Genomic DNA, 25,431 nt, shown 5'->3' with positions numbered 1-25,431 from the left:
GACGAACAAAGATCCAGCTTCTACGAAGACATTAAGGCTGCTGTACTCGCTAAGTACAATGTAACGGAGGAGACCTATCGCCAGCGTTTCAGGAGTCTTATAGTGCCATCAGGTGAGAGTGTCAGAGAGACCTATAATCGAATCAAAGGGTTGTGTGGATGCGACCAGAAGTCAAGTCTAAGGACCAGATAGGAGATATCATCATTCTTGAGCAGTACTTGAGGATTCTTCGTCCAGATGTAAGGACTTGGGTTAAAGAGAATCAACCTCAGACTGGAGAGGAAGCTGCGAGACTGGCAGAGAGGTATATGGCTGCACATCGGGAACCACAACGGACTTACAAAGGTACTGTGGGTAAGGGTAAAACTGAGGAACCCAGTGATCAGACTGTGGGAGTAGTGGGGAAAACTTATCCTGTTGCTAAGGGGCCCCTGATCTGTTTTTACTGCCAGCAGCCTGGGCACAAGGCATCTCTTTGCCCATTAAGAAAACCCAAGGTTACAAACATGTGTTATGTTCCCCGAGATGAGTGGTCCAGTGAACTTTTGAAACCCACTGACAAACATAGACATGTCATATCAGTAACTGTCAATGGTTTTCCTGTTCAAGCGCTTGTGGACACAGGGAGTACACAAACCTTGGTGAACTCTAATTTATTGGCATGTGAAATGTTAAACTATGGGGATATAATACGTTTGAAATGTGTACATGGGGAAGAAAAGACATATCCAACTGCTGATGTATCCATGGTTATCGATGAACAGGCATTTTTGCTGAGGGTGGGGGTGATTGACAACCTGGCATATGATGTGGTGTTAGGAGAGGATTTTCCTTCGCTAACTGATCTTGTCAATGTAACACCCAAAACTTGTGCAGTGGTAACTCGATCTCAAACCAAAGGTCTACAACCCCTTCCTAATGTTCATGCAGATTTGTTTAGTACTGGGGGGAAGAGTAAAAAGACTAAAAGACAACGAAGGCAAGAAAAACACAGGGGGAAAGTTAAGGCCCAGGACAATGTACCATGTCTTCCTGGTCCTGAGAGTGATTTCATTGATTCTCAATGGCAGGTGCCTGACAATTTTGGAGAATTGCAGAGGTCGGATGTTTCCTTACAACATCTGTTTCAGAAAGTGTGTGAGGTAGATGGTAATCCTGTGGGTGTACCTCAGTTTGGTGGGGATCAGTATATCCAAAAAGACAATCTTTTGTACATAGCAAATGCAGAGAGTCCCAGATTGGTGGTACCTACTGAACTGCGTAAGCTGATTCTACATCTAGGTCATACTATACCCTGGTCTGGACATTTAGGTCAGCAGAAAACTTATGGGCGAATTAGTCAACGATTCTACTGGCCCAAAATGTATCAGGATGTACAAGATTACTGCAAGACCTGTTCTGAGTGCCAGCTGGTAGCTCCTGTCCGGAAGGCAGACCGAAGTTATTTACAGCCTTTACCAATTATTGGCACACCATTTGATAGGATAGGTATGGACATAATTGGCCCTCTAGTGAAGAGTAGTACAGGTAACCAATTTGCACTGGTAATTTGCGACTATGCCACTAGATATCCTGAAGTGTACCCCTTGAGATCCATTCAGGTTAAACATATTGTGAGATGCTTGATTGACTTGATCTCTAGGGTTGGAGTACCTTCCGAGATTATTATGGACCAAGGAACTAATTTCATGGCTAATGTGATGAAATTATTGTATAAACAATTGGGCATTAAAGGTATCCGAACTACACCATTTCATCCCCAAACTGATGGGTTAGTTGAGCGTTTTAATGGCACACTGAAAAATATGCTCAAAAAGTTTGTGGCTGAGACAGGTAGAGATTGGGATAAATGGATTCCATTTATTTTGTTTGCATATAGAGAGGTGCCCCAATGTTCAACTGGTTTTTCTCCTTTTGAGCTTTTGTATGGCAGGCAAGTTCGAGGCCCCCTGGACATGCTCAAAGAGGAGTGGACTGCAGAGAAGCCAGCCCAGTGCAGTGTCATCTCTTACGTATTGCAGATGAGGGACAAGCTGGAGACGTTCAGGACTTTGGCCAAGGACAATTTACAAGATGCCCAGAAGAAACAGAAGGTATGGTACGACACTCATGCCAGAGAAAGAGACCTAAAACCTGGACAGAAAGTTCTAGTACTGCTACCTTCAGGTACATGCAAATTGTTGGCCAAATGGCAGGGTCCATATGTTGTTACCAGAAAGCTGGGCCCTGTAACATATGAGATTCTGTGTCCTGAAAGAAAGCGTCCTAAACAGATCCTTCATGTCAATCTGTTGAGAGAGTTTAAGGAGAGGGGACTTGAACCTAAAGATCAAGTGGTACTGATGGTGCGGGCTGTCGTGGAGGAAGAGGATGAATTGGAGATGGAACCAATTCGACCTTCAACGGATGATCCCGTCCTTAATTCACACCTCAGTGAACAGCAACAACAACAATTTGCAGAGGTACGTCAATCTTTTCCATCTCTCTTCCAGGAAAGACCAGGTCGTACCGAAGTGGTCACCCATCGCATCATCTTGAAGGAGGAAGCTCCAATTCGACAGAAACCATATCGAGTCCCTGAGAGGATGGTAGAGAATCTGAAGAGGGAGATTGAAACGATGTTGGAGATGGGAATCATCGAACCTTCTCAAAGTGAGTGGTCAAGTCCGATACTTCTGGTTCCTAAGAAAGACGGTGGACTGAGGTTCAGTACAGATTTCAGAAAACTGAACAGCGTATCCTGCTTCGATTCCTACCCGATGCCTCGGATAGACGAACTGATTGAAAGGCTTGGTAAAGCACATTACATGACTACCCTAGACCTATGCAAAGGATACTGGCAAGTGCCCCTTGAACCCTCTTGTAAGCCATATACTGCTTTCCGTGCACCCACCGGACTATATCAGTACACTGTAATGCCTTTTGGGTTACACGGAGCACCAGCAACATTCCAGAGACTTATGGACAATGTACTTGCTGGGTGTGACCAATATGCAGCTGCATATTTAGATGATGTAGTGATATATAGTGGAACATGGCAGGAACACCTAAATCATATTAGTGATGTCCTACGAAGGCTTCAGAAAGCTGGACTCACTATTAACACAACTAAATGCTCATGGGCACAAACAGAGGTGAAGTATTTGGGATACCTCATTGGCCATGGTCAGATTAAGCCACAGGTAGAGAAGCTTAAATGTATTAAAAACATTGAAAGGCCACAGACAAAGAAACAAGTGAGATCATTCCTTGGTTTAGTTGGGTGGTACCGTCGTTTTGTCCCTCATTTCGCAACTCTGGCTACCCCATTGACTGATCTGATCAAAAAGAGCCCTTCTAAGTTTAACTGGACAGAGGAGTGTGAAGGAGCTTTCAAAGCACTTAAAGAGATGTTATGTCAAGAGCCAGTTTTGCAGGGTCCTGATTTCTTGAAGAGGTTTCTTGTGCAGGTGGATGCCTCGGATTTTGGACTGGGAGCAGTTTTGGCCCAAGGAGAGTCTGGGAGTGAAAGGCCAGTACTGTTCTTGAGCAGAAAACTCTTCGACAGAGAGAGAAAGTATTCAACGGTTGAAAAGGAAGGCCTTGCAATTAAGTGGGCTATTGACTCTCTCCGCTACTACCTACTTGGGCGGGAATTTACCCTGCAAACTGACCATCGAGCCTTGAAGTGGATGCAAACAATGCAGAATAGTAATTCGAGGATACTGCGCTGGTGTCTGGCTCTGCAACCCTATAAATTCACAATTGAGCATTGTCCAGGTAAGAAAAACCTCATTGCTGATTATTTGTCCCGGCTACCAGAGTAATCCCATCCGGGGGGGGGGGGGGGGGGGGGGGGGGGGGGGGAATGTGATAAAGTGAGGTATGCAACGCAAAGAACCAAACAATGGGCTTTGTTACCAAGATAATTTTATTTAATGTTTTGTCTTACACATGTGTCAAATGGAAGGTGCACATTCCATTGTGACTCATGATCGTCTGTCTTATCCTTGTTTTGCCTGTAAATCAGAAAAGGTCAAATTGAAACATAGACAAATAATGATTTGTTTGTTAATGATGATTTTCTTTGTCTTACCTTCTTCCTGGAACTCCCTAATAGGAGGGGCCCGCGAACAGGAAGCTTGACTTATACCATCCCAAAGGAGGAGGAGTTTAAACGTTGAAAATGCTATGCAGAGTGTAATTGAAATTGTCCTGTCATTGGTATGTTTGAATTTAAGGGGAGGAGCCTTAAGTATAAAAAAGGCTAATTATTAGAACAAAGGAGGACGAAGTGTGACTGTTGGGCCTGTAGCCAACTTGGTAACGTTCATTATGTAAATCTTATTTTGTTTTGTTTTCCTTTTTTCCACTTTTGTTTGTACTTTGATTTTTCTGATGTTTATTTCATGGAATTTTGGTGAATGGAACCTGGTTGCACTGTTTTGAGCATGCCCGGACAAGAAAATTAAATATCCTTTAAAAGGCTTCAGAGTTTTTCCCTTTTCTTGTGACCTGCCTTGCCGCTACTGGAGAAGTCCTGTACAACATCGTTGAAGTCAAGCTTTGTTGTTTGAGCGCTGTGTTGATTTGCTGAAGTTGAAGTTATGAGATAAAATATAGAAGCGATAGAGCAAAGCGCGGAGCAGTAAGCAGGAGCGTCCGAACAGTAGCGAAGCAGGAAGAGAGAGCCTGAGGGGCCACAAACATGATGAAGTCATGAGAAGCTAATGCTCAGTTAATGATGACTACTGTATTATAATGTCAATGATGACTACTGTATTATAATGTTAATGATGACTACTGTATTATAATGTAAACAGAATTCATGTGCTATGTGCTGAGCCTGTGGCCAGTTCTGGGGTCTGACCATTGACCTGCAGGCTACCATGAAGAAGACATGAACATGCCTAACTCAGAGATCATGATTAATAAAAAAACTTTAGTTAATCACATTAGTTTATATAACTTACTGGTCTAGCCTGTGCATAAGTTACGTTGATTTTCGAATATTCCTTTAATAATTCACAAGTTCACACTTACATTACACAACTAGAGTAAGTATTATTATTATTTTTATTTATTTGTTTATTTGAATGGATCCGATAGCTTGAAAGTCTATGTAATCAGCCTTCCTGGGGTCCATTCTAAAATGTTACATTGCAACTACAACAACAACATTACATCATAGTAGGTAAAATATACACCAATTACAGAAATACATTCAAACATACATAAATTCGGTTTCGAAAGTAGTCTTACATGCATGAATTAGACCAATTTTTAAATATAGAAAACATCATGATCATGAGTAATAAACCATAATGTATGATGATTTACTCACCTTAGTTAATTTTTTAATTAAGGTGTTGTTCATCCATGAAGTCATGAATGAAAGACGTTGAATTCCTGTTAGTTCCTGATGATTCATGAGATATTAATGCATGTAGTAATGCATAAGTCATGCATTAATTAATGCATGAACTCATGATAATTCATGTACCCTTACCGCAAAGTGTTACCAGAGCTTGTTCACGTTTCATGATCTTGTGTGGAGATTCATAACCAGTCCAGATACTTTTAGAACAGACCTTGAATATGAAAACATGCTTGACTGTGGAGAACATGCAAAATACCTTTTCTATTTCCATTGTTGACACTTTCTATTGACTTTGGCTATAATATTCAATAAACTCATGATTTGAGCAGATTTTCACTGAAGATTGAAGTCTGAAGCTGCAGGTTTTTCTGTCAATCCTGAAGATTGAGCTGCATATGAAGAACAGAAGCATCATTATGAGAAACTCCACAACATCATCCATGATCAAAGAGGTCAAAGGTCACCTCAGAGGTCACAGCTCATCAAATATATTTCTTTAAACAGTGTTATATCAGAAATCATTGAGTCAATCTGAATGAGTGAGTGTTGAGAAGAGCTGAGGAGCTTCTAATATCAGTGTGTTGAAGTGTTGTTTCTCTCTCTCTGCTGGAGTGTATGTTCACTCGAGTGGAATAGAGGTTTTTGTACGAGCGTTTCATTAGATTGTATCACTGTGGTGGACATTCGGTGGAGGAACCAAACTGGTGATTAAATGTAAGTCTTTTTAATTCCTTATTTAAAAATACAGTTTAGATTTCAGAAAGTGTTTTACAGTCGAAACAAGAACAACATTTATTAATGATAATGATTATTAGATATTGTGCTGAAACTTTACTTGAAGCCTTTATGTATAATGCATTATAAAGATATTCATAATGGAGATTATAATGCCTTATATCTTTTCATAAATAATTGTAGCCAAAGTTAAAATGCATTATAATATTTGCAAATTCCTTGTTGCGTCTGAAATTGGTTGTTTGTCATGAGTTTTAATGTATTATAATTTCTAAAGGTGTAACAATGAATAGATAATATTATAATGTGTTATAACTGTGGTTACAATTATTCATGAGATCATACATGCATTATAATGTGTGTAACAATTCATAATTAATGCATTAAATACTTTTATAATGCATTGTGTATAAAGGCTTTAAGTGTTTCTGATATTGTGTAATAATTATTTAATCTGAATCAATGATATTGTCATGTTTATACATTCAGAAGAACGGCATTATTCCTTTCAAAAACAAAATCTAAACATATTTCCATAAAGCGTCTCACTATGAGTTTATTGAGTTTATTACAGGTTTGTTTTCCTTCATTTATTTCTACACTGAGTTCATATATAGTTCATCTTTTATTGTAGATATCATACATGGAGAAAAGAGATTTGACATCAGAATGTAAATGTTGTACTTTCTGTCGTTCAGTCAATGATACTGAATCTCTTTTGCTCATGTTGTGATTTTAATTCAGTGCTTTATAATACAAACACAATTTATGTGTGACTTTTAATTCTGTTTGAAATTGAGTTGAATATCTCAGTAAAATGTAAGAACTTTATGTTGTGAGTTAAAAACTGCTGTAATGAAATCAGTCGGTGTATTACAATGTTCAGTTTGATTGATGAGGTTTGATGTAAATGTATATAGTGATTGTGTAGTTTGTATATATATATATATATATATATATATCAGCTGTAGTGATGCTGAAGGACATGAAGGATCAGATTGTGAGTGTGATTTGTCCTGCTGTTGAAATGCTGTGAATGAAAGTGCAGTGTGTGTTCTTTGTGTTTGTGAATGTGTTGTGTTTGTCTCCTGCAGCTGGTCCCACAGTGAAGCCCTCAGTGTCTCTGCTGCCGCCCTCTTCTCTGCAGATCTCTGGAGACTCAGCCGCACTGCTCTGCCTGCTCAGCTCTTACTCTCCACAGGGGGCGCTGGTGAGCTGGACACTGGACGGGTCAGAGGTCACCGAGGGGGTTCTGACCAGCGCAGAGAGCCAGCAGGACGATGGCCGCTACAGCCGCAGTAGCGTCCTGACCCTCAGCAAAGCACGCTGGGAAGAGGGAGAGGTGTACGTCTGCAGAGTAACACATGATGGAGCTCCTCCTCATGAGGTCTCGTTCCACAAGAGCTCTGAGTGCTGATGTTTCTCTCCTGAAGATGAGCCGTATCTGAGTGTCCTGTGTCAGGCAGGATTCACATGAGTCTAGTGCTGCAGCTGTAGTGATTTACAACTCAATACTGAAAGAGAGCTCGCGTGTGTCAAAGCACTGTGTGATCTTTCAATCTGCTGTGTTTGCTGCAACATTCAATAAAGCTTCTCAACAAGTTCACTTTGTGTCTGACAACATCATTCAACTAACAGATGAAGATGCAGGTGCTTTTCAGAAGGTTGATGTAGCAGTAAATGTCAAATAAAGCTCTTGGGGTTTGAACATGGTCTCTGGAGACAGAGCTGCTCTATTCTGAGAGGATCACAATCACACCACCCTGACAATGCAAATGGGATTTTCAGTCTCACTCTTTGATTGGTTACAGGATCTGGACTGGAACAGACCACTTTCACTTCTGCTACACATTTACATTTACAGAAGGGGCTGAACTTTAATATATAATAAAAATATAATATAAATCATTAAAAAACATGATCTCAAATCAAGAATCAGCCGCTGTGACAGTAATTGTGTAAGAATGTAAATCTTTCTGTGGTCAAATGGAAAGCATCTCGTCCAGACAGCAGAAGTGACTGAATGCAGTCTGTTCAGTTTGATTGACAGGGATCATATATTACACCTAAAACATGATGATCATATTAAAACACTGACTCATTCTCTGGCCGGGGAGTGTAGTTTAAACTCACATTTCTCTTTCTATAAAATATGACTGATTTCCAATTCATTATATAATAGAAGAAGTGGCATACATCCACCACCTTCATTGAGCTTTCTGAGAAGGCAAGTCCTCAAAAGGGAACTCCACGGTCCAGGTGGTTGGTGATCACCAATTGGCCATTGTGTTAGCGACCCCGTTTGAATGCCATGCTGCTCCTTTATGCTGGTCTACTTCCTGTTTCCTGTTTGTGATCACTCAAGTGACAGGCTGACCCAGAGTCACTTAACCTGTTAGCCAGCACCCCCGCTTCTGAAAAAATCCCAAGTAGAAATTTGCTTTTTCATTCTCTTGATTTGCTAAATCATCCACACGATTTACTAATATTTGTTCCCTCGATGTTCAAACCACCACCACGTCCCTTTAGGGGCTCCGTACTCTCTGTATGTTATCGCGATTTCTGGAATCTTTTTTATGTCAGGGAGTCAAATGCCACATGATATGCCTCTTCATCATAAGTGCCATTTGTGGACTAAATGTTCACAGAACACTGGCAGCCTGAGGGCGCTCTGAGCACATGTAGTCCACAAATGGGACTTATGATGAAGAGGAAGATGACTGGCCAGCAAACTCGGCCAATCAAAAACAGTAATCCTGTTTTGGTACTTTTGGCAGTGTGTCCTGCTGGAAAATTGAGTAAGGATCTCCATAAAGCTTGTCTGCTGAAGGAAGCATGAAGTGCTCTAAAATGTCCTTGTAGACGGCTGCGTTAACTGCGTTGATTGTTTAAGGACATATTCACCTTAAACAATCCTTGATTTGCAAATAAATTGTGGAAAATATGATCAGGTGCACGAGGCAGGAGCAAAAAACAAACAAAAAAAGAGCAATATAGAGGTACGAATCACGTTAATGACTCTTAATGGCAGACATTAATGTATATGCACTTTTCTGAAATAGCATTTCCACTGCAGCTGGTCTTCAATCTTTGTCTTTGCTGGAGAGTCTGTCAGCCCACCGCCCCTGGATCCTACAGGCTGGCCTGCCCTGTCTGATAAAGGGAGGGCTTAATTACAGTGCCTATAGAGAGTCATCATACTCTGGGAAAATCTTCACCTTTTGTCATATTACACCCTGGAAAATAAAATAAGTCTGTATGTACACATTATATCCTTCATCATCAAAGTGAACATCATGTTGCCACCACCATATTTCACAGGGTTGTGTGCTTTACTCCAAACATAGCGCTGAAATAAAGAAGCCTTTCCTGAAAAAGTGCCACACTCATCTCATTTGCGCTATGCAAAAACACAGCTTGAAGAATCTGATGCCATCTGACCAAAGGTGCTATGATCTGATGAGACCAAAACTGACCTTGTTGGATTGAACTCCAAGCGCTATGGCGAAGAGCAAACACAGCACACCACCCAAAACAAACCATGCCTACTGTGAAGCATGTTGGTGGCAGCATAATGTTGTGGGGGTGTTTCTCTTCAGTGGGGACGGGGGGGTTGGTCAGGATTGAACTGAAGGGAAAATGGATGCTGCCAAGTGTATTACAATTCTTGAGGAAAACCTGCGTCCCTTTGCTAGACCTTCCACCTTTCAACACCACAATGATCCTAAACATACCGCCAAAAGATCAACATAATGAATTAAGGAGAGGAAGGTGTATGTTCTTGTGTGGCCATGCCAGAGCCCTAAACCTGATAGAAAATCTGAGGATGGACTTGAAGAGAGCAGTTCATTGATTTTCACCGTGGAATTTGACTGAACGTGAGAAATTCTGCAAGGAAGAATGGACAAATATTCCCCTTCTCTCGCAGCTTAAACATTTCACAATTTGAGCATTCAAATTCACTTTCCAACATAAGATTTTTAATCCCATTCATCAACTGTCTCTTCATTTGTCGAAAGAGATTAAACATTTGTTTTCCTCTCCAGGTCAATTCTCTTCCGGGAGAACTTCTTTCTTGCCGTTTTAAAAGTTTGTTTCTCTTTCTTCTCAGTCTTCTTGAGCTGCCTGGCGTACTCTCTCGTCTCACTCCACCAGAAGATCATCCATAGATAACTTATTCATTTTTGGCACTTTTATTACACCCATATCATTTATAAGAAAACATGTTGCATTTATGGCCAACTTGACATTAGACATATAACATCTGATTAATGAGGGACGTGACACCTGGACATAGATTTTGACGACTGCAGGGGGCAGTTATATGACAATGGGGCAAGCATGAGGGGCAGAAGGAAAGCTGTTCAGACGAGATTGCTGGTGATAAACCCTAGAGAACTGTTTGTGCCGTGTGTGTTGTAGCTGATGCTGAACGAATGCTACTCACTATTTTGGTGTCCTGTAGAAGATATTCACCCTGTTCTCATCTTCCACCCAGAGATGGTCTTAAAAAAATGATGTCAAGATCACAGTAAAGTCATGATGAACGGTGTAGAAGTCATTAAATACCAGGCCCTACAAGTGTGAGAAGCCCTACAGGAGGTAAAAGAAATGTCAGCAGATCCTATCTTAATATTGAGGCTCAATCCTTAGCAGAGGAAATTGGATCCGTTCATTTTTCCTCTCAGATGTCTGGTATGACATCCTTAACAGATTTGAAGATATCAGTTAACTGATGCAGTCTGTTTCTGTGCAGATGGATATGGAGGTAGACCGCTTTGCAAAACAGAAACTTTCTTGACTGACCACTGACGCAATGGCTTCGGCTCAAGCTAGAGAGAGAGATGTGTGAAGAAATTCATGTGGATGCTGTTCTCAAAGAGAAGAGCCTGTGATCAACACATAGACAGTTCTCATATGAATGTCTAGATGAGCCCATCAGTGATGTACTGAAGAGGATGGGGACTACATGTGTTAATGGCCATTGTGTCACTGGAGGAGAGGTCAAGGAGAAGTTTGGTGTACTTGTCACCTACCCTAAGATAAAAAAATGATGAAGCAGTGTGAAACACTAAGCATAATGGTGAACAATCAGACATAGATGGAAAACAACTCACCCATGAAATGAGAAGTTTTCCTGACCTACCATCAACCAACATGATCACCATGGAGATTCTTGAATATCTGCATAAAAAACGACTGCAATAAATCCAAAGGGTTAATCTAGCACTCGGAAAGCGCTCCACCCATAGGGGCTGCGATTGCTAACCAAGCCATCACCTGCTGTTAGCATCCCATTGACTCCCATTCATTTTTGAGTCACTTTGACAGTGAATAACTTTACATCTGAGGCGTTTAAAGACTCCATTTGTCCATTGTTTATTTCTAAAGAAACATAAAAGGCTCCATTACCTCCATTGAACCTGCAGTGATCAGCATCAATCATGATGTGTCTCAAAACTCGGCTTTTACAGTCATTCATGAAATTAACTGAAAATAACAATTTATCCAATTTTTGCACATAAATATGAATAACTTCACAGCTTTTCTCTGTAGTGTGATGGAATATTTCATGGAATAGAGGTTTTACATGTTTTTTTTATTGATTTGTGAATCTCACCTGAGCTGACTCTGCATTTGAATTAGAGCCCTGCACGGGCCTCAAATCTAGGCCCTAGCCCGGCCCTGGTCTGAGACGCTGAGGCCCTAGCCCGGCCCTGGCCGGAGACGCTGAGGCCCTAGCCCGGCCCTGGTCCGAGACGCTGAGGCCCTAGCCCGGCCCTGGTCCGAGACGCTGAGGCCCTAGCCCGGCCCTGGTCCGAGACGCTGAGGCCCTAGCCCGGCCCTGGTCCGAGACGCTGAGGCCCTAGCCCGGCCCTGGTCCGAGACGCTGAGGCCCTAGCCCGGCCCTGGTCCGAGACGCTGAGGCCCTAGCCCGGCCCTGGTCCGAGACGCTGAGGCCCTAGCCCGGCCCTGGTCCGAGATGCTGAGGCCCTAGCCCGGCCCTGGTCCAAGACGCTAAGGCCCTAGCCCGGCCCTGGTCCGAGATGCTGAGGCCCTAGCCTGGCCCTGGTCCGAGACGCTGAGGCCCTAGCCCGGCCCTGGTCCGAGACGCTGAGGCCCTAGCCCGGCCCTGGTCCAAGACGCTAAGGCCCTAGCCCGGCCCTGGTCCGAGATGCTGAGGCCCTAGCCTGGCCCTGGTCCGAGACGCTGAGGCCCTAGCCCGGCCCTGGTCCAAGACGCTAAGGCCCTAGCCCGGCCCTGGTCCGAGATGCTGAGGCCCTAGCCTGGCCCTGGTCCGAGACGCTGAGGCCCTAGCCCGGCCCTGGTCCGAGATGCTGAGGCCCTAGCCCGGCCCTGGTCCGAGACGCTGAGGCCCTAGCCCGGCCCGTGTCCGACAGCTTATCAAAAATCTCGGCCCGAGTCCGACTGGAGCCCGTTTTTTTTTTTTTTTTTTTTTTTACATTGTTGCAGCCATTAAAATAGTTCTGTTGTATTTTTAATGTCAAAGTAGTTATATTTTGTTTCGTTTCTTTATTAAGTTAATTTAGAAAAATGTTTAGAGCATTTTTTTGTTTGTTAAATTAAAGTTTTAATTTTTTTAAGTGACGACCAAAAGCGGCCAGCGGCCGACAGTGAGTTAACTGCATATTTAATTAATTTAGTCTCTCAAATCAACTCTTGACTTGTCTTGCCTATAATAAAATCCATAGATATAAAAGACTTCAAGCATCACAATGTTAGTTAATTTCGCCAACTATTACCACCAGTAGCCTAAAAGGCATTTTTGACGAGCTGAGGCAGGCTGATTCTGCTCGCGGCTCTCGCAAACGGAGCTAAACAAATAAAATAAAAAAAGCACATGCAGGTTGTCTTATAGCCTACCTTACACCTAAGCAAATGAATATAAATCCCATCTTCAATTCCCGGGGTATATGCTCATTAAACGGAGTTTACAGCAACGGAAGCAAAAGATTCAAGATGCATTTTATTCAGCAGCTTATTTCAAATTCAAAGACCACATAAGAGAGCGCGACCTAAGCGCACTGGTAAGATGATCTCATTCATCTCATTCATTTTTATTGAAGATGAGGTAACGCTTTAGATTACGGCCCGGAAAGTACTGCATAATTAAAGTGAATTTACAGCATAACTTTCTGTAATTATAGTGTAACTATAAAGTAAGTATATGGGAACAATATGTAATATTGGGGGAATAAAGGGGTAACTATCAGGAAAATTTACAAATTATTTATGCTGTAAGTATTTTTGGACCCACTTTATATTAGGTGGCCTTAACTACTATGTACTAACATTGTAATTAATCATTTGATACAATGCACTTATTGTGTGAATACATGTTTTTACATTGTACTTACATCTAAAAAAATACCTGCATGTAATTACATCTGTAATTAATTTCTGTAGTTACATTTGTAATTCCACAGTTGGCACTTCCCTTACACCTAACCCTACCCTTAAACTGACCCATCCCACCACACCTGTCCCTAACTCTACCCATATCCACCTCAATATCAGCAAAAGTGCTTTACAATACAATTTGAACACAGTAAGTACATTGTACTTATTTTTTGATGTAAGTACATAGTACTTAAGGCCACCTAATATAAAGTGGGGCCGTATTTTTTAATTAAGGGGTAATTATACTGTAAGTATTTTTTAATTAAGGGGTAATTATACTGTAAGTATTTTTTAATTAAGGGGTAATTATACTGTAAGTATTTTTTTAATTAAGGGGTAATTATACTGTAAGTATTCTTTAATTAAGGGGTAATTATACTGTAAGTATTCTTTAATTAAGGGGTAATTATACTGTAAGTATTTTTTAATTAAGTGGTAATTATACTGTAAGTATTCTTTAATTAAGGGGTAATTATACTGTAAGTATTTTTTAATTAAGTGGTAATTATACTGTAAGTATTTTTTAATTAAGTGGTAATTATACTGTAAGTATTCTTTAATTAAGGGGTAATTATACTGTAAGTATTTTTTAATTAAGTGGTAATTATACTGTAAGTATTCTTTAATTAAAGGGGGGGGTGAAACACTCAGTTTCAGTCAGTGTCATGTCAATCTTGAGTACCTATAGAGTAGCATTGCATCCTGCATATCTCCGAAAAGTCTTTATTTTTTTAATAATTATATAAGAAAGATGCGCTGTTCCGAGTCTTTCTGAAAAAAGCCGAGCGGGTGGGGGCGTGTCGTGTGAGCGGAGCTAAATAATGACGTGTGCTCGCTGCTGCTATGTTGAGTCGAGTGCGTCGTAAAGCTGTGTCATCCCTAACAGCGGGAAAAAAACTTTATTCAAAATAAAAATATGGCTTTTAATCAGATACAGCCATACATCTATGATCCGGAATCAGACCCAGAGGCTGCAGTTGAACAGGAGCAGCAGCAAAAACGACTAGAGCAGGACGTCTCTATGTGGTACAAGTTATACACTAACTATATAATATGCTGAGCGGCTTGTGTTATTTACATATTTATACTTGAATTATATCGTCGTATTTTTGTCTTTGAAGGTGTACATGTGGGAAGTGCAGTTGTGCACGTGTGTGTGTGTGTGTTTACGCGTGGTTTGTGTAGACAGTAAGCGGACAAAAAAAAACACAGACATTTGAAGCAGTCTCACTCACCCTTCTAACGTTGGGACTGCTCCATCATTCAGCATTAGGCAATTGGGAAAATCCGGCGTCAAGCTGGCCCTTGTTTATGAAACAGTGGGCACCGAAATGCAGCGAACAGATATAAACATCCGCGCAACTCAGTTGCTGATCCGGAAAAGCAAATTACATCCACTGTTGCCTTAACGCGGGGTTTTTGGCGAATCTGTGCAGGACTGTCTTGGTCTGGCAACCAAAAACGCACTTTTTTGGTGACATTGTTATGTGCACATCACCTGTCCAGCAGCCTACGAGCCAGCGCGTTGATGGCCACCTTAACTTTTGAAACTTTGTCTATGTTTAGTATGGGATTCCAAGTCTTTAACAGTGTAAAAAGATCAGTATGCATGAAACAGCATTTCACCCCCCCTTTAAGGGGTAATTATACTGTAAGTATTTTTTAATTAAGTGGTAATTATACTGTAAGTATTTTTTAATTAAGGGGTAATTATACTGTAAGTATTTTTTAATTAAGGGGTAATTATACTGTAAGTATTCTTTAATTAAGGGGTACTTATACTGTAAGTATTCTTTAATTAAGGGGTACTTATACTGTAAGTATTCTTTAATTAAGGGGTAATTATACTGTAAGTATTCTTTAATTAAGGGGTACTTATACTGTAAGTATTGTTTAATTAAGGGGTAATTATACTGTAAGTATTCTTTAATTAAGGGGTAATTATACTGTAAGTATTCTTTAATTAAGGGGTAATTATACTGTAAGTATTTTTTAATTAAGGGGTAATTATCCGTGTAGTTACGGGGTAAGTATGAATGTGCGGGCTGTAAATTAAAGTGGCTCTTGTTCTTCTCTTGTTTCGCGTAGTTATGGGGTAAGTACAATAAAAACACAAATACAATCTGATATCACTCAGAAAACTTTATTTAAAAAATGAAAAATTAAAACTTAAAAAAAAACAGATTTAGAGCACATTCATTTCTCTTGCTTGGCTTCATCCTCCTCATGTTCCTCTTCTTTTCTTCCTTGCCACAGATGAATCTTAAGAAGGATCCCACACGTGTCTAGCTAGTATTCTGTAACTGTTACACTGAAAATACAGTGCTTGCAGAAATATCCTCACCGTTTACTCGTCTTTTACCCTCATGCAATCCGAGATGTATGCGACTTTATTTCCTCAGATGAGCACAGATAAATAAATAATCTCTGCTAATTAAAACTCATTTGGGTTTCTAAGAGTTAAGGCATCAAACAGCACATACAGCAATAACTACAGTAATCCATACGATCCCAATGGATAAGTGTTTGTAAGAAAAATAACAATATATCGCATCCGACCAGCAGTTATCTGCGTGTGCATGCGAGGGTTGATTTCACGCTTGACGTAACTTTAAGGGTCAAGCGTGTATATGGGAACAATATGTAATATTGGGGGAATAAAGGGGTAACTATCAGGAAAATGTACAAATTATTTATGCTGTAAGTATTTTTTTTTAACACACACTATATTTACTACGTAACTCTAGTGTGTGTTATGATCGTAACACACACTAGAGTTACGATCATTTCCATTCTGACTAATGTTATTTGAGTTAGTTCAGTAGTTTTATTTGTATTGTATTTGTATTTGTATTGAGAGGAGCAATTCAATTGACTGATAGACAACTACTCTGTAAGTGTTTGTAACTTTTCTCATTTGATTGTTTGTTCATTTGTTGTTGGATAAGTGTGTCTGTGTAGTGCAGAGGTGTGTATTATTAGTTTTGGTATATTCTCTCGGTGTGTGTGGGAGTTAGCATTTGTTGAGTTAGCATTTGTTTGGTCATTGCCACGTTGGGAGCGAGTTTGTTGGGGGCGTGGCCAGCGAGGTATTAAAAGCCTTGTGTGTTTGAAACATTTTGGCTAGAGAGGAGCAATTCAATTGACTGATAGACAACTGCTCTGTAAGTGTTTGTAACTTTTCTCATTTGATTGTTTGTTCATTTGATGTTGGATAAGTGTGTCTGTGTAGTGCAGAGGTGTGTATTATTAGTTTTGGTATATTCTCTCGGTGTGTGTGGGAGTTAGCATTTGTTGAGTTAGCATTTGTTTGGTCATTGCCACGTTGGGAGCGAGTTTGTTGGGGGCGTTCCCAGCTGCTTTCAATAACGATACTCAAGTGAGTATAAATAGCGTGATAGTCCGCGGCAGCGGAAGCGGCAGTGTGAAGCCCTCCTTGTGTGAAGACCGACGAGTGTAAAGACTTCAACTCTTCCCTGTGCAAGACCGACGAGTGTAAAGACTTCAACTCTTCCCTGTGCAACTCCGCCCGAGCAAGGACCCCGGCAAGGCACTTGAGTATCATCTTCCTTTTCATTATTTGTGTTCGGCTCTAATTCCTATCTGGCCTTTTCTCTGATCTGTATTTACCATGTGCTTTCAAATCTCAACTATAACTACTAGCACTCGTAAATCACGCTCCGTACGCACGAGACGCCGTAATCCTAATAATTTGCGCTATATCCTAACATCCTCTGCTACTTTACTCTTTATTCCAATTGGTCTCTGGAATTGCCAGTCGGCTGTAAACAAAGCAGACTTTATTTCATCTATTGGGACTCATTCTCAGCTTAGCCTCGTGGCCCTAACTGAGACCTGGATCAAACCAGAGGACACTGCCACTCCTGCAGCCCTCTCAAGCAATTATACTTTTTCACACACTCCTCGGCCTATTGGGAGGGGTGGGGGTACTGGTTTGCTTATCTCAAATGATTGGAAATTTGATCCATTACCGTCTCTACCGGCCAATTCATTTGAATCGCACTCAATCACTATTACTCACCCTGTTAAAATCCATGTGGTAGTGGTCTATCGTCCTCCAGGTCACCTCGGTAACTTTGTGGAGGAGTTGGATGTGTTACTTTCTAGCTTCCCTAAGGATGGCACTCCTCTGATTCTGCTTGGTGACTTCAACATCCATCTTGATAAACACCTAGCTGCAGACTTCAGCACTCTACTGACTTCATTTGACCTTAAGTTAGTATCTACAACGGCTACTCACAGATCAGGTAATCAATTAGACCTGGTCTACACACACAACTGCTCCACGGACAACACTTTAGTTACTCCATTACACACCTCAGACCACTTTCTCATCACTCTTAACCTCATACTGACTCCTGATACAAAACGTACTCCTACACAGATTACCTTTCGGCGTAATCTACACTCACTCTCCCTCTCGCCTATCCACTATGGTTTCATCTTCACTCCCTCCACCTGCTCAGTTCTCATCACTGGACACTAACTGTGCTACTGACACTCTTTGCTCCACTCTAACATCCTCCTTAGACAGTTTTTGCCCCCTTTCATCCAGACCAGCCCGCCCCACCCCATCTGCCCCCTGGCTGTCTGAAGTTCTCCGTGAACATCGCTCTGGACTCAGGGCGGCAGAGAGGAAATGGCAGAAATCTAAAAACAATACTGACCTTGCCTTTTATCAGTCTCTTCTCTCTTCTTTCTCTACAAATGTCTCCACTGCTAAAACAACATACTACCACAACAAAATCAACAATTGCTCTGACTCTCGCCAACTCTTTAAAACATTCTCCTGTCTCCTTTGTCCACCTCCTCCCCCTCCTTCATCAACTCTTACAGCTGATGACTTTGCATCATTTTTCACCAACAAAACAGCTCTCATTAGCAAACAGTTCTCCTCATCACTAACTGACACGCACATCTCAACAACTAACACGAACACGCTTCCATCCTTCTCTCCACTCTCCGAGGCAGATATTTCTAAACTCATCCTTTCCAATCACCCTACTACCTGTCCACTTGATCCTATTCCCACTCACCTCCTTCAGGCTATTTCTTCTTCAATCACTCCTGCACTCACTCACATTGTCAACACTTCTCTTCACACGGGCACCTTTCCCACAGCATTTAAGCAGGCTCGGGTAACCCCACTGCTTAAGAAACCCTCTCTGAATGCAGCACTTTTAGAAAACTACCGACCGGTATCCCTTCTGCCTTTCATTGCAAAGACCCTTGAGCGAGTTGTGTTCAATCAACTCTCTATGTTTCTTGAACGGGACAACCTCCTAGACAACAACCAATCCGGCTTCAAAAGCGGCCATTCGACCGAGACTGCCTTGCTCTCGGTAACTGAGGCACTGAGACTGGCAAAAGCAGCTTCCAAATCCTCAGTGCTCATTTTGCTGGATCTGTCTGCTGCTTTTGACACAGTTAACCACCAGATCCTCCTGTCAACACTTAAGAGGACGGGGATCTCAGGATCTGCTCTCCAGTGGTTCAGGTCTTACCTCTCTGGTAGGTCATACAGGGTGTCATGGAGAGGTGAAGTGTCTAAGTCACATCATCTAGCTACTGGGGTTCCACAGGGCTCAGTCCTTGGACCACTTCTCTTCTCCATCTACATGTCATCATTAGGTTCTGTCATTCAGAAACACGGCTTCTCCTATCACTGCTATGCTGATGACACTCAACTCTACTTCTCATTTCAACCAGATGATCCTACAGTCAGTGTTCGTATCGCTGCCTGTCTGACAGACATTTCTGACTGGATGAAAGAGCATCATCTTAAACTCAATCTTGCAAAGACAGAATTACTTGTTTTCTCAACCAACCCAGCACTTCATCAAAATTTCTCCATTCAGCTTGGTTCATCGACCATAACTCCATCAAGGACAGCAAGAAACCTTGGAGTTGTGATTGATGACCAGTTAAACTTCACTGACCACATTACTGCAACAGCCCGGTCCTGCAGATTTGCTTTATACAACATTAGAAAGATTAGACCCTTCCTATCAGAACAGGCTGCACAACTCCTGGTTCAAGCTCTTGTTCTCTCCAGACTGGATTATTGTAATGCTCTTCTGGCTGGGCTTCCAGCATGCACTATCAAACCCTTGCAGCTGATCCAGAATGCAGCGGCGAGAGTGGTCTTTAATGAGCCGAAGAGAGCGCATGTTACGCCTCTCTTCATCAAACTGCACTGGTTGCCAATGGCTGCTCGCATCAAATTCAAGGCACTAGTTATCGCCTACAAAACAACCACTGGCTCTGCACCAATATACCTAAATTCACTTGTTCAGACTTACACACCCTCCAGAAGCTTGCGTTCTGCGAGCGAGCGGCGCCTCGTGGTTCCATCCCAAAGAGGCATGAAATCGCTCTCACGGACATTTTCCTGGACCGTTCCCACCTGGTGGAATGACCTGCCGATCTCAATTCGTGCTGCCGAGTCTGTAGCCATTCTTAAAAAACATCTTAAGACACATCTTTTCCTTTTGCACTTGACCAATACAGAATAGCACTTACTGATCACCACAGCAACGACCAAAAGCGCACACTCCTGGATCATATCGACGTCTCTCATCCGGATTTGTGCCTTCAGGTGGGTATGTTACATAGTTATCATAACTATCAGAATCCAGTGTTCTGTATATTGCGTACGTGAGTTTTTGTTGTAGATGGCTATTGCTGCGCATTTAGCTAGAATACAAAACCAACCCATTGGGCCACTGAATCTGCATTAATGACAACAGCTGGGGCAACAGCCTTAGTCCTAATGGGTTGTTATCATAGCTATCAAAATACAGTGTTCGGCACTTTGCGGACGTGAGTTTTTGTTGTAGATGTCTGTCTTTAAAAAAAAAATAATAATAATAATAATAATAAATAAAAATAAAAAAAATAAAAAAATTGTTGTGTATTGTGCTAATTAATTGAGATTTCTTACAGCTCTTACAGGTTTTTGGCCTTGTCTGTTCCGTTGCTTCTATTATTTTCCCCTTTTTTGTAAGTCGCTTTGGATAAAAGCGTCTGCTAAATGATTAAATGTAAATGTAAATGTAAATGTATTGTGACTCCTGAGACACTGAGGATGTGCAGATGAACGTCCATCTCTGTGTCCATATTCAGTCATGTGACCATCATCACTGCTACACTTCCACTAGATGAACCGCCATCACTAAAGTCAGATCATGAATCATGAGTCTGTTCATAAAGTATCATGACTGATTGTGAATCTCTAATCAGAGTTCATGGTGTCACTCCATCTATCATGAAGCCTCATGTGTGTCTGAAATCATCAGATGGAGACGAAACAGGCTGTTAAAGTTTTTAATAAGTGGACCAAAACCCTGGTAAAATAACTCTCGATGGCTGCTCTGTCAAGTCTTCGTCGTCAGTGAGGAACCTGGGTGTGCTCTTTGATACCACAACATCTTTCATTTGAAAGCCACATTTCTAGCATCTGTAAACCCGCATTCTTCCATCTTAATGATGGAAGATGATAGTTCTGTAAGTAATAGGCAAACTTTTATTAATGATTTGAATAATTTTTATGGCAGATTCGACACTGTTGACGCTAAAACAGAATGTAATGAAATATGCAATAATCTTCCAGTAGAAACATCAATATTAGTCATCAATGAAGCTGATGATATGGCAAGTCTTAGTAAACTGAAGCCAAATAAGACCACTGGCCCTGATGGCTTAAAAGCTAGTCTTCTTAAAGACTGTGCTAATCAGTTAAAAGGAGTTTCCTTATCGAGGGAACTTCCCACTGCGTCGGAACGACAAATTTGGGGATTCTCCCTAAGCATCAGCGAATCTGAAGTCTGAATAGACACTAGTCCAATCCGATTGGCGTGCGTGATGACGTCATTGTGACGGCATACCCGGAAGTATAAAAGGGTAGCCAGCGCATAATGGCGGCAGTTATTGCTCTTCAGCTTAGCGCTCTGTTATTGTCTGTCTATTTACTGTTGTTCTGTCCAGTTGCGAAAGTGTGTGAGAGTTTTCTAAAGTAAATATGGAAAGAGAGTTTAAGCAGTATGTGCGTCCGTGTCCCCGCTACATTTCGGGCTCGGATACACACCTGCTGTGTGTGCAGTGTCTGGGTGTTAAGCACGCCCGGGCGGCTCTCGAGGGAGCTGCCTGTGAACATTGTGAGCGGCTGACACTCAGACTGCTCCGCTCTCGGCTGGCTGTGTTCGATGAGACCGGCCAGCCTCGTGAGCCCCATGGTTCTGGACCCGCAGTCGCTGAGGCGGCTCGGCGTTCCAGATCATGGGGTTCACAGCGGGACTTGTCAGAGGGTTTTGGGACTGCTGCGGCACTTTCCCAATCCTCCTCTGACAGTTCCGAGGATCTTCCTCCCCGTGTGGAAGCCCGCTTTGCGGCATCTTCCCCCGGGTTGGAGGGTCCAATGCTCATTCTCTCTGGTTCCGAGGAGCACACCGAGGTGTTCAGATCGTGGAAAAAGCCCTACTCCTCGCGTGTTTCCAATCCCCCGGTGGGTGGATTTTTCCAATGTTCTGGGGGCATGCGAGGCGGGCTATGGGGCAATGCCGAGGGTGGAGGATGCTCTCGCGAGCTATCTTTCGCCCGAATCAGCATCGTCCCTAAAGGCCCTGGCGCTGCCCACCAAACCCTGTCGGGATACCTCAGCTTTGGTGGGCAAGGCTTATATGGCGGCTGGGCGGGCTGGTAGTTCGCTGCATACTCTTTCCATCTTGCAGGCCTACCAGGCCGACCTCCTAAAGGAGCATGATGAGGACGAGGGTCCCTCTCCAGGGATCATTTTAGAGCTGCGGAAGGCCGCAGATTTGTCTCTCCGCATTACCAAGGAGATGGCCCGTGCCATCGGCCGCTCCTTGGCTGCTATGGTAACTGTGGAGAGACAACTCTGGCTGAATTTATCGGGGATAAAGAAGAAGGATAGAGCCTTTCTCCTGGACTCCCCGATCTCGCCTTCTGGGTTGTTTGGAGACGCGGTTAACACCGTCGTTTCCAGACACCAGGAGGCGAAGAAACAGTCAGCGGCCTTCCAGCAGTATCTCCCTCGCCGCTCTAAGCCCGGGAAGGCTGGCCCTAGCGGGCAGCCTCAGCCGTCTGCCAGCTCCTCGCATCGTCAGATGCAGAAAGAGAGCGTCACCTCTAGAGCCCCTCCTCCGGGAGCTTGGCAACAAGGGCGGCATTCTCACCAGCAGCCTTCGGCTCCAAAGGGCGATCTGAGGAGCGACCTTCAGGCGTGGAAGGCTGCCGGGAGTTTATTTAGTTTGTATCTGAGAGTCCTGAATAAACACGAGTCCCAGTCACGCAGACCCCGTCTTCTTCCTCCTTTGAGCATTGAGTACACAGGCAGTCTGTTGATCGCGTGAATGCAGCGATCTCGTCATTGCAACACTATTTCTCTCACAAAATGCTTTGACCACAGCTAACAGCAAACACGACATCGATATGAATACAGTAAGAGCTTCTGTTGAGCATAAAAGCGTCATTCATTATAACGGCAGTTTGGACAAGTGTGCACTGCAGATATACGTGTGATTGACAGATCCGAACATTATTAAGAGTGTTCTTTGATCGCTCTCTGTAGTTTAATCATTTAAATAACAGATTTGTTTCATGCTACTAACAGAAACGAAGTGAAGTTGATCGTTTAGTCACTGGCTTGATTCACGGATGCATTAAACGATTTAGAAAGAAAGTCTGTGTGAACTTGAATAGCTACACATCAGAAATCAGTGATCGTAGATCAGGCTATTTCCAGAGAAAATAAGATTAACCCACTGGTTCTTCTGAGACTCAGATGAAGGATCTGAAAAAAGACTTCTGTTTTCATCTGTACATCCAAACACTGAGCCACTGCCGTGGTCTCTCGAGGAGACATATAGCGCTGGCATTGGCAGAGGAAGGGTAGGAAACCGTTCCTGATATAACGTCATAACAGGAGAATTAAAGATCAGCTCGTCTCTCATTTTCTCAAAGGCAGAGAAAGAGCCAGAACTCGGCTTACACCGATCTAAATTTCTAGCCACTTGGGGACAATATTCAGGCGAGGGGAACTCATATTAATGTTGAAAAACCTCATAAAATGAAAATGTCATGCCATGGGACCTTTAATGGTATGTTACTGACGGATGTTCAGTTAATTGGGTTTAGAGTTTTAAAAATGAGACTAAAGTTTGGACAAAAGGATGTTAGTAATTCATTCATTCATTATTTTTTAAAGTATTTTTTAAACTTTTGCTTAACTCTGCCATTGTGTTGTGTGTGATGGTCCATCAGCAGCTGCAGTATCTCTCAGCTGTATCAGTGCAGTCACTGTGACGTCTGACTGACACAGGTTTTTGTACGACTCTTTATCACTGTGTGAACACATCACAGCTACTAGGACAGTGTAAACTCTGACAGTAATAATCTCCTGTATCTTCAGTCTGGACTCCAATGATGGTCAGAGTGAAATCACTGCCAGATCCACTGCCACTGAATCTAGATGGAGTTCCAGTATAAAGGCTGTTTATGCCATAAATCAGGAGTTTAGGAGCTTCTCCAGGTTTCTGCTGATACCAGGCTAAGTTGCTGCCGTATATTCCTACATCTATATGACACTCTATTGAAGCTGTTTGACCCTGTTGGACAGTTTTAACTTCAGGTTGAGTCAGAGTGACTCCTCTGGATCCTGAAGAAGAGAAAAGAAAATCAATCAGTGTTTAAAAACTATTATCATCATATACTTTTACAAGAACACCAAAACCAGAGTCAACATGCTTGTCTTACCTTGAATAAAGAGTGAAATGGTCCAGATGAAGATGATGATGGTGTTCATTGTTGTTCTTGTGTCTTGTGTGATGATGAAGATTGTGTTCTGTTCTGCTCTCAGTCATGAAGTGTTAAACTCACAGCACTATAAACACTCTCAGACTGAAGCATGTGCTGACAATGCAAAGAAGTGGGCAGGATTTACAACAGCTTGTGCTCAGAACACACTCACACACTCAACAGAATATTTCATTTCAGAATAATCAGTGATTAATATAATATAATAAATAATTTTACACATTTATTAGTTGTGATATATTTAGTTTATGTTTTTCAGGCTGATGAGACACTAGAGTTTGACTTTATATTGTCATCTATCAGTGGATGAAGCATTTTCAGCTTTCAGTGCCGCTGTAGAAATAATCTACTCGCTGTCATGCAGTTTCATTTATATCCAGTGAATGTTTATGATGATATGATGCTATCGAGATAAAGTGAGTCGATTTCAGCTGGTCATGTGATCTCAACATGATGGCCAATATACGGAGAGACAGAAGAAGATTTTTCTAGGCCACTGAAATGATGAGAATCATGAGTGTAGATTAAACATATTTGTCAAACACAATAATGATTATTTCTGTTTGAGTTCAGTTATGTGCTACACCTTTAAGAGCACGCTAACAATGAGAAATCATGAACTAGATAAATCCATTTTACTATATTTAGAGTCAACCAGAAAAAATGTCCATTATGGTCTTTGAAATCAATGTTGACGTGTCGCTATCTGGGGAATATTTTTATGTTGCCTATTTCCCACATGTCTGAAGTTCATCAGGACTCATAATCAGATCATATGAGACTAGATTAAACAATGAGCATCTGAAAGGTTCAGAATTAATGATTATTTATTTGATTTTTCTGTCAATCCTGAAGATTGAGCTGCAGATGAAGAACAGAAGCATCATTATGAGAAACTCCACAACATCATCCATGATCAAAGAGGTCAAAGGTCACCTCAGAGGTCACAGCTCATCAAATATATTTCTTTAAACAGTGTTATATCAGAAATCATTGAGTCAATCTGAATGAGTGAGTGTTGAGAAGAGCTGAGGAGCTTCTAATATCAGTGTGTTGAAGTG

At 42.0% G+C, this 25,431-nt stretch overlaps 1 protein-coding gene and 1 gene segment (V, D, J or C); one reads left to right on the top strand and one right to left on the bottom strand.

Annotated features, from left to right (window-relative positions):
- The window catches only part of LOC137064350 (deleted in malignant brain tumors 1 protein-like), a 615,344-nt gene that overhangs the window by 366,866 nt on the left and 223,047 nt on the right, over positions 1-25,431 (top strand). The window lies entirely within an intron of this gene.
- On the bottom strand, positions 23,896-24,396 carry LOC137065311 (immunoglobulin kappa variable 1D-13-like). The segment is given in 2 exon segments: positions 23,896-24,212; positions 24,311-24,396. Coding segments are annotated over 2 exon segments (366 nt in total).

The sequence above is a fragment of the Pseudorasbora parva genome, chromosome 25 (genome assembly GCF_024679245.1).
Source record: "Pseudorasbora parva isolate DD20220531a chromosome 25, ASM2467924v1, whole genome shotgun sequence".
In the NCBI taxonomy this organism is placed as follows: Eukaryota; Metazoa; Chordata; class Actinopteri; order Cypriniformes; family Gobionidae; genus Pseudorasbora; species Pseudorasbora parva.
The sequence above is the reverse complement of the archived record's forward strand: the minus strand, read 5'-3'. Positions and strand labels throughout refer to the sequence as shown.